This window comes from Fusarium pseudograminearum, chromosome 1, assembly GCF_000303195.2.
Source record: "Fusarium pseudograminearum CS3096 chromosome 1, whole genome shotgun sequence".
In the NCBI taxonomy this organism is placed as follows: Eukaryota; Fungi; Ascomycota; class Sordariomycetes; order Hypocreales; family Nectriaceae; genus Fusarium; species Fusarium pseudograminearum.
The window spans coordinates 784,104-798,401 of record NC_031951.1 but is presented as its reverse complement, the minus strand read 5'-3'; the positions used below and the strand labels follow the sequence as shown (position 1 = coordinate 798,401).

Sequence of the window (14,298 nt, the reverse complement as noted above, 5' to 3'; positions counted from 1 at the left end):
AACCGTACTGTAGTCCTTCTAGTTCCAGAACATCCCTTCTTCCCTCTTTTTTTTGTTGACGACAGACCCCTGATGGCAATCCGGAATCTCTCGTTGGCTCGCTAGTTAGCGGGAGGGGGAGCTTTTGCGGTTGTTGGGGTCCAGATCCCAAGTGTTAAACCGACGGTATCTGGTCACTAGTTCGGCTTAGCTACCGTGATTTGAGCGGCATTTTTATAAATATGGGGTTATGGCGTAATCGTGGGGTCGGTCAGTTGAATGGGCTGTTTTGTTGTGTACAGCAACTTGAGGAACAGTTCAACTTGGCTGGTTATCAGTACTAAGTTTCTTTCAAGCTTATGTGAGGTTTGCAAGTCTTTTGATGCTTTCTCTTCAGGAGAGCACTGTCTCTTATCTTTCTCTCCATGCTTGTTCTGTGATATTCACATGATTTCTTATACCAACCACACTATGCATTCACTATTCCTATCGAATTCTATAATATGTATTCATAATCACATTATCTTCCTCCTCTATCCGGACGCCATACTGCATGCCCATATGTACCTAGCTGCATCCAATAAACCCAATCAAGAATCCTTGTTGAAAATGTTCATTCATATCACTTCCCGGCGCCCGATGCAGGTACGGGTCTAGAAACAAGTTAATATCCCAGCTTAAGGGTAAGCCGGCTCAGCATACCGTCTTCCTGGTGTTGCGAGAGGACTTGTCCCCCGCTCCTCAGGTGGTACACGCTTATCCCATCTCTTTCGTTCAGATCGTGGATCCCACCCAGGGTATTCGCGTCTGCGCTCAGCATCTGCGTGGCTGCTAGTGCGTCGCTCCATCTCTGGTCGACGTAGGTACCGTTCACGCCGTTCTTCCTCTCTTTCCCGGTCGATTTCCCGTTGCCGGCCTCTGTCACGGATGCGTTCTCGTTCTCGTTCACGGTCCCTCTCTCTGTCGCGATCTTCGCGGGCCCTTCTGTTATGGCGGGGATCTTCATCGCTGGATTCTCCTTCAGATGACTCCACTGAGATGTCAGAGTAGCTTCGACTGAGACGAGATGGAGGAAGACGATCGCGGCTTCGACGCCCCCGTGAAGTATCGGTGTTGTAGGATGGGTTGCGAGCCGCGTTTCTGTTGCGATCTGAATTATTATTGCTGAGACCGTTAGGCAGTATATTTGACACCTTCTCTGTAATCTTCTCCCGAAGACTAGGGCTGTGTGTTGATCGACGCCGGGTGGACTCGTCAGTTCTCATTTCACTGCGATGAGGACGGAAGGCTGGTGGCGGGTTACTAGCAACGGGAGGCGGACGATCGTTCGTAGGCGGCGAGTATCGACGAGACGTTGGCGAAGGCGGGCTCACTTCAGATCGTCTCCTAGCACGAGGAGGAACAAGGTCTTCGTCGCTCGAATCTGAAGAGTAATGTCTGGGCTGACTGTGACGTCTTGCTGGCGGGGGCCGCTTCGCATTAGGATCAAGATATGTATCTGATGGTCGAGGAGGGTGTGGCGGGTGTGGTGCGACATCGGGTGAAGGTTGTTGGCTGTAGTCGGCACGGCTGTCGTACCTCTCGGGCGAAGGTCTAGTTGGTCGCCCGCCTGCGTGTCTACCCGGAACGTGATTGTACAACGGCCGTTCTGGCGCTGGTCTGGCCCGATTCCCAGCAAATGCACTACCTCGTACATGAGTGTAGAACTTGGGTTCCGGCCCATCCCCGGCTTCACCAGGACCAGTTGGTTCTCGTGCAGCTTCCCGGAACGCTTCCCTCTCCCGCGCATTCGCCTCCTTCCGTAATTTGTCGGCGCACGACTTGTGCCAGCGGTCCACCTCGACGTCTGGTTGTGTTGGGAACACGGTGGCGGGTAAGTCTGGGGGAAACTCCTGGCCGGTTTCTGGGTGTTTCAGTTGCCAGTTCTTAACGGCGAACTGTAAGAAGGGAACGTGTTCTTCGGGTCCGAGCAAGATCTCGAGAGATTCCCATCGTGAGAAACCTCTAGGGGTGAGGGCAGGTATTGAAGGCGGTTCAAAGTCGTCATGTGTAGGTTGTAGAGTATGTTGGCATCCAGTAACTTGCCATATATAAGAGATGGACTCGTGGGGCATCTCGAAGAGAGCTGGGACTTGTCAGCACAAATATCTCGGTAGTAATAAAAAACAACTCACAGTCGTAATCGCCACCGACGGCCTTGTAAAATGCGGCCAATTTATCTGGTGTAAGTTGACAGACATTTTTATCTCCAATCTCGAATATCTATTATGACGTAAGACGGTTAGTTTGCGATTCCTGAAACAGTGATCCTGTATTGTAAAGATCCGAGCAAAAACGGGAGCGCATACTATATGGCGACTTATAGATCGTAATAAAGCATCTAATAGCTTGGACGGGCTCTTGTCCTTTTCGTACATGTATGCGTACTCGATGGGAGGCGGCGGCGGGGTTGATGAGGTTGCGCCAGGCGCAGGCGGGGCTTCTGTCTTTGGAGGGGCCGCCATGGTTGCAGTCTAGAGTATAGGGTTGAAGAGCTGGCGATGGTGGATGAAGCTCAAGTTGGGAGGGAAAGGGTAGTTGACAAGAGATAGCGCTCTCACATCCAGGGCAAATCGTGGGGAAACGTGGACGATGAGACAATCGGCGGTCAGGTCAGGCCAAGTTAAGTCAGGTCAGGTCAGCGGGTCGATAATCGATATCGATGTCGATGATCGGAAAGATAGACAAACTGATGCAACGGTGCAGCTGGTACGGTACAATGCCGTAGACGAGCACGATGTCGCATTCGGTTAAACGGCCTTGAGAGATGATAAAAAGCAAATAAGTAATAAGATGGGGGAAACGTGAAACACAACGACAACCAAAAAAGATCACCCAGAAAGAGAAAAAAGAACAACTTTGGGCGTCAGGTTGGGATCCGATACCTTTAATGAAAATGGAGCCCAGCCCAGCCCAGCTGATGGACAACAATGACAACCTAAACTAGGTAGAATGCTGGAGAAAATGGGCCAGCGACAAGGTACAGGTAGGCAGAGACAGCAGACAACAGAGCAGAGCAGGCAGAAGAAGGCAGGGATATGCTTGGCCAAGAGAAGAAATGGAAGTGGGCAGAAGATGAAAGCACGAGCCGGGCTAAAAAAAAGAAGAACAAGGGGAGGGAATTAATACAAGGCACACAAAGAGAGAGAGGAAGAAAGAAACAAGACAAGAATAACAAATGTTGGTTCCCATGTCAAAAGAAAGACATGGATGTGCCTGCTAAAAAAGACAAGATTGAGTGTGGCTGACAAAAGGATGGTCATGTCAGTCAACCGTCAGGCACTTTGTGACGGTACCTGTAACCTCGGGTTAAATACAGCAGCTGACCTTGGCTATCGTCTTGGTAATAGGTCTTGTGTATATTAGAAGAGACGTATATTTGTTCTTTGTTACACTGCTTCAATCCGTTCATGTAGTGTTCAAGACTATCACCTTCAAAGCTCAAAATCAACAATGCAAGCATCATTTTTCTCCGATGCATACATATACACAACGCATCTCAACATCACAGCGCATATTTGGCATGCTTCTCTTGGCTTCATGCCTTACCTCTTACAACAAGCCGCTTGTGGTCTGACACGTGCGTCCTCCCCGGGTGATCCCTCCCTTCTTCCCCTCCCGTCCACGAGAGCAAACAACAGACAGAAGTGGAACTCTTTTTTCGCATTCATCTAAAGAGAACATTTTCAAGCTCGTACCGTCCGGCTGTGTCATACTAAGCCCAGTGGGACAATACATGAAAATAGATATCTTCTAGAAAAAGGCCTGGCTGGTTCCCTCTTGAAGGACAAGCTCAGCCCCCAGAACGGTGGCCCAGCAATGGGACAAACCCCCACCTACCAAGTTGAGAGATCTGTAAGATTTCATTTCCTCATTCGAAAGATGATGTTGTCGTGCAGAGAAGGTAGCTGATTAATCTCGAATGTTCTCATTTTCTCTCTTTTCTCGTAATACGATTATTGCATGATTATGATAAATCAGATATTTAGTCTTCTCGTCTATCGTGTGTGTGAAACATTCAGCACGCTGATGTCATTGTTTCCTAAGTCAATAATGACAGGGAATCTTTTCTCAAAACAGGGCCAGTCCAAAATGGTTCCGAAAAGCTGGGGCAGAAAGCCGTTACCTATCCGGTCTCCAGGGTAAGCCACTTTCGCGCGGTGCCAGGACTACGATGGCGCTAAACCCAATTGAGCAAAGTTTTCATCTCCAAATTTGTTGCATTGTCGGTATTGCTGGCCTCTTCCCTTTTTTTGATGGTTTTCATCCCCAATCACGAGCTCTGTGACGTCTTTTTGTCAGCTTCTTTCAACACTCCTTCGCAACACCTTTTTGTCACGGCTCTCGACTTTTGACCACTCTAGATTTATTTTTAATATCTATCTGAAAGACAACTGCCACCACAATGGACGCCCTTAAACCAGCCGTCGATGCCGTCAGGCCAGCCATCACCTCCATCACTCACAACCTTCCTGCGCCCATTCGCGACTTGGGTGTTTCTCTCATTGGCGACACCTGCTACAAGTCTCTTCTTCTCGACGTCAACATTGAGGATGTCGACTGCATCAAGCTCGGTGTCTCCAAGGCTCTCGGTATCGGAATCATCGCCGCCTCTGCCGTCGTCAAGGTTCCCCAAATCAAGAAGCTCCTCAGTTCCAAGTCCGCCGAGGGTGTATCCTTCCTCTCTTACGCTCTCGAGACGGCTTCATATCTCATCTCTCTCGCCTACAACATCCGAAACGGCTTCCCTTTCAGCACTTTTGGCGAGACTGCCTTGATCGTTGGACAGAACGTTATCATCTCGGTCCTTGTTCTCAACTACAGTGGTCGCGCTAGTTTGGCTGCTGTCTTTGTCGCCGGTCTTGCCGCTGCCGCTGCTACTTTGTTCGCTGAGAACATTGTTGATGCGCAAACCTTGGGCCACCTACAGGCTGGTGCTGGTGTTCTGAGTGTTGCCAGCAAGATTCCTCAGATCCTCACCATCTTCCAGCAAGGCACCACCGGCCAGCTCAGCGCTTTTGCTGTAAGTCACTTTTACTTCTCTAATTCACAAAACCAACTAACATTTACCAGGTCTTCAACTACCTCGCCGGTTCTCTGTCCCGAATCTTCACAACCCTCCAGGAGGTCGACGACAAGCTCATCCTCTACGGTTTCATTTCCGGCTTCGCTCTCAACGCCATTCTTGCTCTCCAGATGATCTTTTACTGGAACGCTCCCTCTGAGAAGGCCAAGGGCAAGCGCAAGGTTTCTCCTATCGAGGCCAAGCCTGCTGCTACCAGCACTCTGTCTCCTTCGGCCTCTACCACAGCCACTCCCAAGAAGAGCCCTACCACTCGCCGACGTGGTTAGATAGATATCTTGGTTCTTGTGCGAGATTGCGTTGATTTTATAGATAATTTGCTTCAAAAAGCCTGAATATTAATACACAGTTAGCTCTGTCTGCTATGTCTCTAGCCCGGTCTTGTGTTGAGTTGTGTACTGCTCTACTCAGTATGAGAAGTGTTTCGTGAAACTATGTAATTTATAAACTACCTATGTGAATTTATTGTGCAATGCCTGATGGTAATGCTGTCCCAGCAATTGATGCCCTGGTATCCCCCTGATGCCGCCTGGTATAAACGCCCCATGTGCCGTCGCTAAATGTTCCCAATTACCCAATCCTATATCCAAACCCTATTTAAAAAACCATTGCGGTATGTCCGTTCGTTGAGTTGTGACTCGTTGTCTCATTTCGACCTGCGCACTGTAGACATCGTCGCTGCTCGCCAAGATTGCTGACAGAGCAGCTAAAACAGACATGCTTGTTACAAGCACCACATGAGTGATCCTCGTTATTGAAATCGTCAAGGTCCATTCCGTCGTCTCCGTTGGTAAAGCTGACACCACAGTCGTCACAATTCGAAGGAGTGAGTTCGGTTTGGTTGAGAGTAGAAGTTGACGCTGAGGGTGCGGAAGAAATGTTCCAGAATCGATGGAGAGATTGTTGTGTTGACTCGGGTTGTGTAGTTTGTGTCTCTGTTTGCATATGTTCGGACGGTATCTCGACGTCTTGATTCTGGTTCTGTGCCGAGTACAGCATATTGAGTGTGCGTTCTGCAGCCTAGTTAGCACGTGCAAACTCAAACGAGTCAAAACGGGTGAAGCTTACGATGAATTGTCTCTTCTGACGGTCGATTATCGCGTACTCGCTTCATAGTTCGGCTGTGGAGATGAAGCGGCGTCGAAGTCATTATAGCGAAAGGGTTGGTGATGGGGTTGCTGACGCGTGGAGGAGAGTCGAAGGATGAGACTGATGAGGGCGAGGCACAGAGCTCCGAGATGGATCGCTTGCGCTTATGGGCCATTTTTTATAACTGTGTTGACCGTTTTCTGTATGTTTCGGGTTGGAATATGAGAAATTGATGTGCTGAAGTTATGAACAAGTAGTCGTGTATTTGGGCAAGGATATGGATGACAATCGTGAGTACCTAGGTGGGCAAAAGATGAGATGAGATCTCTAACAGTTACTCGATATTGAGATGTGGGGCTACACGTTGTCGGCGTGACGTGACGTGACGCGCTTGCTTAATGGCTTTTTTGATGGTTCTAGCTGGCTGGACGCGTTAATGGGCTTGCGCGACGGTTGGTGATATCCAGACGAACATGTATCAGGGATGTGTCTCCCGTCATAAGTATCAGACAACGCAAGTGATTTGGCCATGCCGTCCCAAAAAGAGCACCATTCCTCTTGTTCTTGCAAGCATTGCAATATCATGCGGCTCCAATGCAGCTGAGGTAGGTATTAATTGGCCTTCTGATAGGTAGTCAATGATAATATTTGCCGAACTTTTCTTCTTTAATTCAGTACCAACTAGATAGATAACATTGTAGATTCAATAAGTTTACTCGGTTCATCTAAGGCCTGTTCAGTCAGAGGTTTAGAATGTCCATTTACGCAGATACAGATCTATCATGATGGCAACTTGTGGGCTTCCAAAGCGATATGCCGGGCGGGAGATCAGATGTGGGGCCCATTCCGAATCCCCCGAAGAAGGGGTTTGGGGACTTCGATGGTTGAATGTGTCCCGTAGAACGGGCCTTGGTAGCCTGTAGCTTAGTACATTGGAGGTGTGACACCATCCACGTCTGCCAACGGTACTAGCCAATTGTATTGATAGCTTTTACATGGGAAATTTGTTCCAGAACATGTTTTCCCTATTATGGAAATGATCTTCTTAGCTAGCTCAGCTGAATGAACGAGATGGGACTAAGACAGCCTCCATAGGTCGACGGTCTAATACAGAGTAGAGGGGAAACAAAACTTCAAACATCAGCCACGCTGTGGTTTACATGCTAAAGAGACTATGTAGATATATTAAAATGTCCCCAACTCTTCAACACCTAAAGCATTCGTTCTTTCCCTTCCTCACAGTCATCTCTGAGTATGATTCAACTAAATGCAGATGCCATTGTTACTCTCGTCAGTGCGATTCCAGCCCTCTGCCTCGCAGCCTTGAGCACTTGGTTTGCCTACTTAACACTGAGGCGCCGAAACATCTCTCGCAACGACGTTGAGGCTTCAGTAATCGAGTCTATTGTTTCACGTACAGGAATTGCTCCTCAGAGGTATGACATGCCATACATACACCCTCCACTCACAATGTTTAAACTGTATAGTTATGAACTCGAATCTTTAACGTCTCGAACGTCAAGCAATGTTTCGATGCCAAACGAAAACTCACACCAAATGCAACTACCACCTATAGCTCTCTTACGTGACTTCGACAGGGAGCCAAGACGATCTTAGCTTTTACCATCCCCCACCATAGCAGATCAAGACCAACCCACCAGAGAGGTAGGTAAACCTAATCAATCAACCCATGCTATCATTGATGTTCTTCCTTGAGTATGCTAACCTTGTTTTCCAGGAGTGAACGAAAACCTCAGTGGCTGTCACACTTCCAATCTTATGGTTCGCTGTTGAATGGGCTTCGTTTCGAGTGTACAAGACTGGGCTGCGTAAAAGATAGAAGGGAGTGTATCATCTCATAGGCAGACAAAGAAATGTGCTTCTAAATAGAAGTTATTATTACTGGTTTGATACATTCTGTTCGTACTGAAATCAAGATGTTGTTCTACGGGTTTAAGCACGCAACAAGAGCATAACTTGCTCCCCCAGTTTCCGGGAATTAAAATAGCTCTAAAACCTGTCTTATTCTCGACACTTGGCGCACCTCTCGACCGCTCCTCCTACTGGCAGCAGTTTCGCTTAGCTTACACTTGATCTCCAAGTAAAGGCTGGGGGCCATTGAAACAACGGGTGTTCTTTAGCGTTGAGTCATAGGTGTGTAAGTCGCCCTTGGTACAACAAAGTGGTCTAGGCGATACGTCGAGCGTTAAGGGTAATCAATGTCTAATCAGACAAGATATCCATTTCGTAGTGTATTGAATCCCCCCCTTTCATTTTTCTTTTATCCTTCTTCTTCTGATCTAATACGCCATTGTCATCTGCGCTGTCCTCCGGCCGAACTACTTTGCTATTACATAGAAATGAAGCCTGCACTAGCTAGGCTACGCTATCTATATGTATTACTGTCATCTGACTATCTACTTGTTCGCGGCCTGTCGGCCCTGAGGCTTTACTACCTTAGGATTGTCCTGAGGGGGACTTTGAGATGACTAGGACAACCGACATGACCCTAGCTGACTCTCAGTCGTCTTTGCCCAAACCCAAAGACAAAATGACTACCGTCAATTTAGCGCTTGCCCGGCCCCTGCCTGCCCCTACTCCGGACTTACGATAGTACGGTAGTCCACCCGGCCCGCCCCTCTAAGGTACGTCTCTTTCTACATGCACCCCAAGGTGAAGCGTAGGAACCAATCACAAGCATATTTTGACTTGCACTGCCTCAATCAATCGCCATGTCAAACCTTCAACGTCGTCCTACAGAATCCAGCTCGGTCGTAGTCTATATTTTGGGGCTGACAAAAGAACCTATTGTCAGCTCTTTAATTGTGTCAACTAATTCAACTCTATTCTTCATTATCATTCTTATTTACGCTTGACTCGAATCCTTTAATATGAGCAACCTTTCCACAGATGCTATTGTAACTATCATTAGTACAATTCCTGGGTTACTTGTGTCGTCCTTGAGTGCTTGGTTCGCATACGCAGCAATTCGTCGCCGCCATACCGCCGCCAGCGACATCGAAACCCCAACCATTGGACTTATTGTGGTACCGCTTGGTCATTCTTCTTTAATGCGCGGACTGAATTTTTATATATTATTAGATCATTACTGTTCCTTCGCTAACCTTGAATATTGGATGCCACAGCGCATCATCTACTGCTCTTCAACTTCCGCCTGTGCCAGCAGTGCAGCCTCAGCTTGCGAATGCAAACTCGCCAAGTTTATCGGGACGACCGCGCCAGCAACTCGATCGGGTCTTGCAATAATGGTTTGGCGTCTATTTTATTCGGTATTTCTGTCAAACTTTTGAGTTTGGGACTTGTTTTCATGAGCACAGAGATGCGAAGGGAGAACAATAGCTTATGGATGGCAGCGGATATGGTGCTGTCGTTTCCTGTTACTAGATTTCTTTTAGATGCATTTATGACATATAGTCAGTCTCTTTAATGTATTTATATCCATCTACATATGTGGCTATATTAAAATGATACAGAAATGCAACAAATATCAGAGTCACTTGTATATACTTAATCTTGACTTGACGAAGTATGAAGAAAACGTATTGCCTTTTTAGGAAGTGTCTTTGACGCTTTATGTGGAGCTCTGTCCCTCTTGCCGGCGCTAACGAATACAGCCCGCAGGGGTCTCAAATGTTAGCGCAATACAGGATCCAGCTAGGGAGCCCTTGATTGGCTAAGGTATATACCTATACATTAGGCCATTTTTCTATACTAACAGAGGTATTAATCTTCAGCTTTCTAGCAGCTTGAAGTGCTAATCCAAGCTGGGCTGCTGGCTGTATATATAAAAGTCAGGTGGCAAGGTGGCGAAGTGAGGTCTCGCGCTAACATTTGGAACCCCTGCGGGCTGTAGCCGTCATCAGTGCATGGGAATGGCGTTGCATTCTCCCTATAACCACTTGGCTAGGTCTATCATCTCTTTAACGACCGTAATAGGACCTTTTAGTCTGCATTAGTCTAATCCAATGAGGTTTAAGTACCTTTTTAAGGCACTTAAAGATACACACAAAATATCCCCGGGGCTGCCCTCTAACATATAGACCAAGGGTAGCAAAATATAGATTTAGGTGACTAAGAAGGTAGCTAGAATTATTGTCATTTTTTTGTAGGGGATACTAAAAGGTCCTATTACGATCGTCAAAGAGATCTCAGAAAAGAGGTTATTCTATGGCTTCCAACCAGAAATGTATTAGCGGGACTCGACAATATTTTATATCTCCTAGATTGACCATTCATGCAAACTCTAGTTGACACATGTCCTAAAGAGCGACTGCCAACAACTACAGGGAGTTCTTCTGCTCCAACATCAAATTGTATCAAGTTCAAAGAAGGCAAGAATCCACTGTTCAATTCCCAACTTCTACTAGTGAGGGCCAGATGCTATAGATTTTTGAAGCGAAATGCTCTGCTACACTCCGCACCGGGCCAATTATACCCCTCCCATATTGCTTAGCCCTTTGGACTTCACCCGACCTTTGTTCGACAACTCCAACCGGATAATACCTCTGTTCGTACTCAAACAGCTAGTCGAGGGCAAGATGTTGTGTTTGCTTTGATGTGCCGGTCGTATAGTAGGCTGTTCTTTGATTCAGTCGGCTCCTGGTAATCTGAGCGATATTAGTACTTGTGGCACTAATACAAAAAGTTGATGACTTACCTTGGTTCATCGACCAAAGACTGTATATTCAGCCTCCTCATCTACCAAACAACTTCTTGAAACCCTTCCACTTGCTCCGCTGATGTAATTTGTACGCAAAATACACTCCAACGCACGACACGGCCAGTCCAGCGGTGGAGTAGGCAATAGCAACGACAACTTCAGTATCCATCAGATAAGAGGTGAGATGACAGAGGACAGAAAGATTGACGATCTGGGGGTGTAACGCATTAATAAGTAAAGAACAGTTCATGTGGGCAAAGAGCCGCAGCCTCGTACTGGCGATTTATTCGAGGCAGTGCTACAAAGCTTACTGTTGCACATTTGCCCTCCTTCTCCATGAATAGGTAACACAGGATGATAGAGTGTCCGAGCACGATCTGCCGCCTTGTCAAGGCAGACTTCTCCTTATTGTGCGACAAAAAACGCTTTCCTTGGTGAGTGCTACAGTAGTCACTAAGATCACAGTTCAACACTCAACGATCTTGGAACACTCATCATGGCTTTTGGTCGAACTTGGGATAAATATTGCGTATATCCATAAGACAACCATTGCTCTCCTCCTTTTTAGACCGAGATAAGACAAACTCCCCAACTCCAACCCGCTCCCTCCCCTAATGAAGTGTAAGAAACCGTATTACTGTTACACTTCTGGGGTACAACAATAAGAAGAAGAAACCATATATATAAATAAAGCAATAAAAGAACCAACAATTTCCCTCCATGATCTCTGTTTACCGCCCCCACATAAACCATGCTATCCACTGAAGCAACCAACACCACGTGTACTTGTCTTGGAAAGGGATCTGACCAAACTCTGTCTCCGATCGCTCCGAGAACTCGTCTGTGTCAGGTCGGTACTATTGCAACACTTATTAGCTTGGTTCAATAAGTAGTCAAGGTGGGCTTACCCCGCGTGCAAATATGTATGCATTACTTGACCGGAAGGTGATCTTGAACGAGATATTCAGGACGAAGAGCAGTGACAACAGCTCTTCTGGGCGTACTCGACTTAGTACAGGGCGCAATATCGAGTCCCAGACAATCGTTCGTATCGGACCTGATGTCTTCTCCAAGTATCGATATACAGGAGACAATGCTGACTTTATCTTCCAACGTGCCGATGCGGGTAATGTCTCCACGAGTTGCCGGTAAAGGGGGAACAGCATCGTCTCCCAGATCGTCTGTAGTCGAGGGAACAGCACCACCTGGCATATCTGATAAAGAGGGAGAAACATCTTCTCTCCCAAAACGTCTTGCAGAATCGTCTTAAAGAGAATGTGCTGCATCACACCCTCCCACAAAATTTGCCGAGAGATGCCCTCCCAGAGACCTTGTCGTATAACCCTCTCCCAGAGAATTGGGTGCAGTAAATACCCCCAGATAGTCGGGCGGAGCATCCACCAGAGAGGGGAGAGAACGAACTGCCAGAGGATTCGACATAGAGGGTACGTGACTTCATCTGCGACAATATCCTCCAGGAATCTGGGGCCCTTTTCCGTGGACACCTCATCTTTAACCCAGGGAGCAACAGAGTCCTCGGACTGTGGTGTCCCCGGAGTCGGGGGAGTCTGTGGTCGTTCTTGGCCGATTCTTTTATCGTTTCGGAGTCTCATAGTGGGCGATTTTGAGAGTATGAGAGTGGTGAGGGAGATAAGTTTGAGGGGCGATGAAAAGAATAGGTTTCGTGTCCATTTTGACAGAGGGTTTGGAAGGGTTTTGTGCCCTCGAAAACAGACTTTTCGTCTAGATGGTTGGGTTTCTTATCATGGAATTGTCTGGACAAAGGCAAACTTTGATGCGGAATAACACGGTGCCACTTGAGCATATTGATGAGAGAATAAACACCAATACCTATACAAGAAATAACCATCTCTGCAAAGATCGAATGAGTAAAACATTCATACAAGAAATAACCATTTAGAAGTGTACCTAAAGCCCCATACCAACTCTTTACATTCGAACCACCAACTTTCCCGGACCCCCCTTAATCTTGTAAACTTTGTCACAAGCTTTCCTAATATCCTCCAAGTTGTCAAAATCGACGATAGTGCAAATCCCCTTTACCTTTCCCTGCTTGATTATACCTTCCACAACAGCCATATCCTCCACAATACCCGGATTTCCGGAGAAGAACTCATACTTTATGTTTGTACCGCGTAACTTCCACGTATACCACCACTGAAACGTGTCGAGAATCCATCCAAGCCATGTTGGGAAGATTTTGGGACCCATCATCTCAAGCATCACTCCACTCTTTGGTACACTTGCGATGCTTGCGAGAAGGCCAGTTGCGGGCTTGAGGAGAGCTATGCAGTCGTCTAGTGTGCTGAATTGCGTGCTGACTGCAAAGTCGACGGTGCCTCGGCCTACCAATTCGACTACGTTTTGGGTTTTGTAATCGTAGAGTTGATCAACCAATCCAGGTAGATACTCCTCAACGAGGCTCATCTTTTCTGTTGAGACAGTCGAGATGATCCTTTCTGCGCCAAAGTAATTCTTGACGACTTGGATCATTAACGAGCCAGTTCCACTGAGAGCAGCTGGTATGTACACCGTCTGTCCCACAAGATCATCCCGTCCTCCAAGTTGCAATCCTTGTTTGATGGTTTGATAAGCAACGACCGTTAAGGCCGGCAACGAAGCGGCTTCTTCAAAGGAAGTATGCTCAGGTTTCTTGTGCAGGAACTTGGCTTCTGTGACGACGTAATCTGAACACCATTTTGCAGGCGGTCTGCTGAACAGAGGCTTCTCATATTCCACGCCGTACACTTCATCATTGGTTTTGAAGTTAGTGACAGCTGATCCAACAGCTACAACTGCTCCTGAACCCTCCATGCCGAGAGCAAAGGGAAATTTCCTATACTTCTTATGAGAAGATTGTCGTGGGGTGGGGGTGTGATGATGACTTACAAGCGATCACCAAAAAGAAACCCAAGCTGTCCAGCAGCAAACTGCGTATCACCAGTATTGATACAAACAGCCTTCATCTTGATAAGAACTTCATTTGGTTTGGTAATAGTTGGTATGGGTTGCTCAATGACCGTGTACTCAGCTGGGAGACACTTTTTAGGAGCAACGAGGGTTCGAGTGGTAGACGGTAACTTGGACATTTTGCTATGAGTGATGATCCGAATAACACCTCTGTTCTTCATTCTTGTCTATAGAAATAGAGAGAAATATGCTCTTTTATTTACTTGCTCCCGGCGGCGGAGTCGGTGTCTCGGCGGTGGTGGTGGAGATGTTCGGAGGGGACCCACCGAAACCGCCGAAGTCCACCGCCGACGATCCTTTGACGCGCCGGATTCAGTACTTCCAATCTCATATTGCGGACTTTCATGGCTTGGTAACTTAAACTCACAACGTGGGATCTAGGACAAGTTTAGTTTGGTGAAAAAGAACAGAGTGTCCTTGTTTGGGTTCGTCACCC

The 14,298-nt window shown here is 47.2% G+C and overlaps 5 protein-coding genes across 5 annotated transcripts, besides 1 other annotated feature; 1 reads left to right on the top strand and 4 right to left on the bottom strand.

Annotated features, from left to right (window-relative positions):
- Nucleotides 1–656: 656 nt before the first annotated feature.
- On the bottom strand, nt 657–2,483 carry FPSE_04354 (uncharacterized protein; the record flags this gene model as incomplete). The annotated part of the gene is made up of 3 exons (XM_009257472.1): nt 657–2,104; nt 2,154–2,241; nt 2,328–2,483. 3 exons carry the CDS (start codon nt 2,481–2,483, stop codon nt 657–659), a joined length of 1,692 nt encoding a protein of 563 aa, XP_009255747.1.
- Nucleotides 2,484–2,624: 141 nt separating this feature from the next.
- Nucleotides 2,625–2,660: a microsatellite.
- A 1,763-nt stretch (nt 2,661–4,423) lies between these two features.
- FPSE_04353 (uncharacterized protein) lies at nt 4,424–5,370 on the top strand (the record flags this gene model as incomplete). The annotated part of the gene is made up of 2 exons (XM_009257471.1): nt 4,424–5,041; nt 5,092–5,370. 2 exons carry the CDS (start codon nt 4,424–4,426, stop codon nt 5,368–5,370), a joined length of 897 nt encoding a protein of 298 aa, XP_009255746.1.
- A 328-nt stretch (nt 5,371–5,698) lies between these two features.
- Nucleotides 5,699–6,365, bottom strand: FPSE_04352 (uncharacterized protein; the record flags this gene model as incomplete). The annotated part of the gene is made up of 2 exons (XM_009257470.1): nt 5,699–6,114; nt 6,170–6,365. The coding sequence occupies 2 exons, from the start codon at nt 6,363–6,365 to the stop codon at nt 5,699–5,701; spliced, it is 612 nt and encodes a 203-aa protein (XP_009255745.1).
- A 5,237-nt stretch (nt 6,366–11,602) lies between these two features.
- FPSE_04351 (uncharacterized protein) lies at nt 11,603–12,484 on the bottom strand (the record flags this gene model as incomplete). The annotated part of the gene is made up of 2 exons (XM_009257469.1): nt 11,603–11,728; nt 11,780–12,484. 2 exons carry the CDS (start codon nt 12,482–12,484, stop codon nt 11,603–11,605), a joined length of 831 nt encoding a protein of 276 aa, XP_009255744.1.
- Nucleotides 12,485–12,821: 337 nt separating this feature from the next.
- FPSE_04350 (uncharacterized protein) lies at nt 12,822–13,981 on the bottom strand (the record flags this gene model as incomplete). Its single annotated transcript, XM_009257468.1, has 2 exons — nt 12,822–13,728; nt 13,782–13,981. The coding sequence occupies 2 exons, from the start codon at nt 13,979–13,981 to the stop codon at nt 12,822–12,824; spliced, it is 1,107 nt and encodes a 368-aa protein (XP_009255743.1).
- Nucleotides 13,982–14,298: the final 317 nt, after the last annotated feature.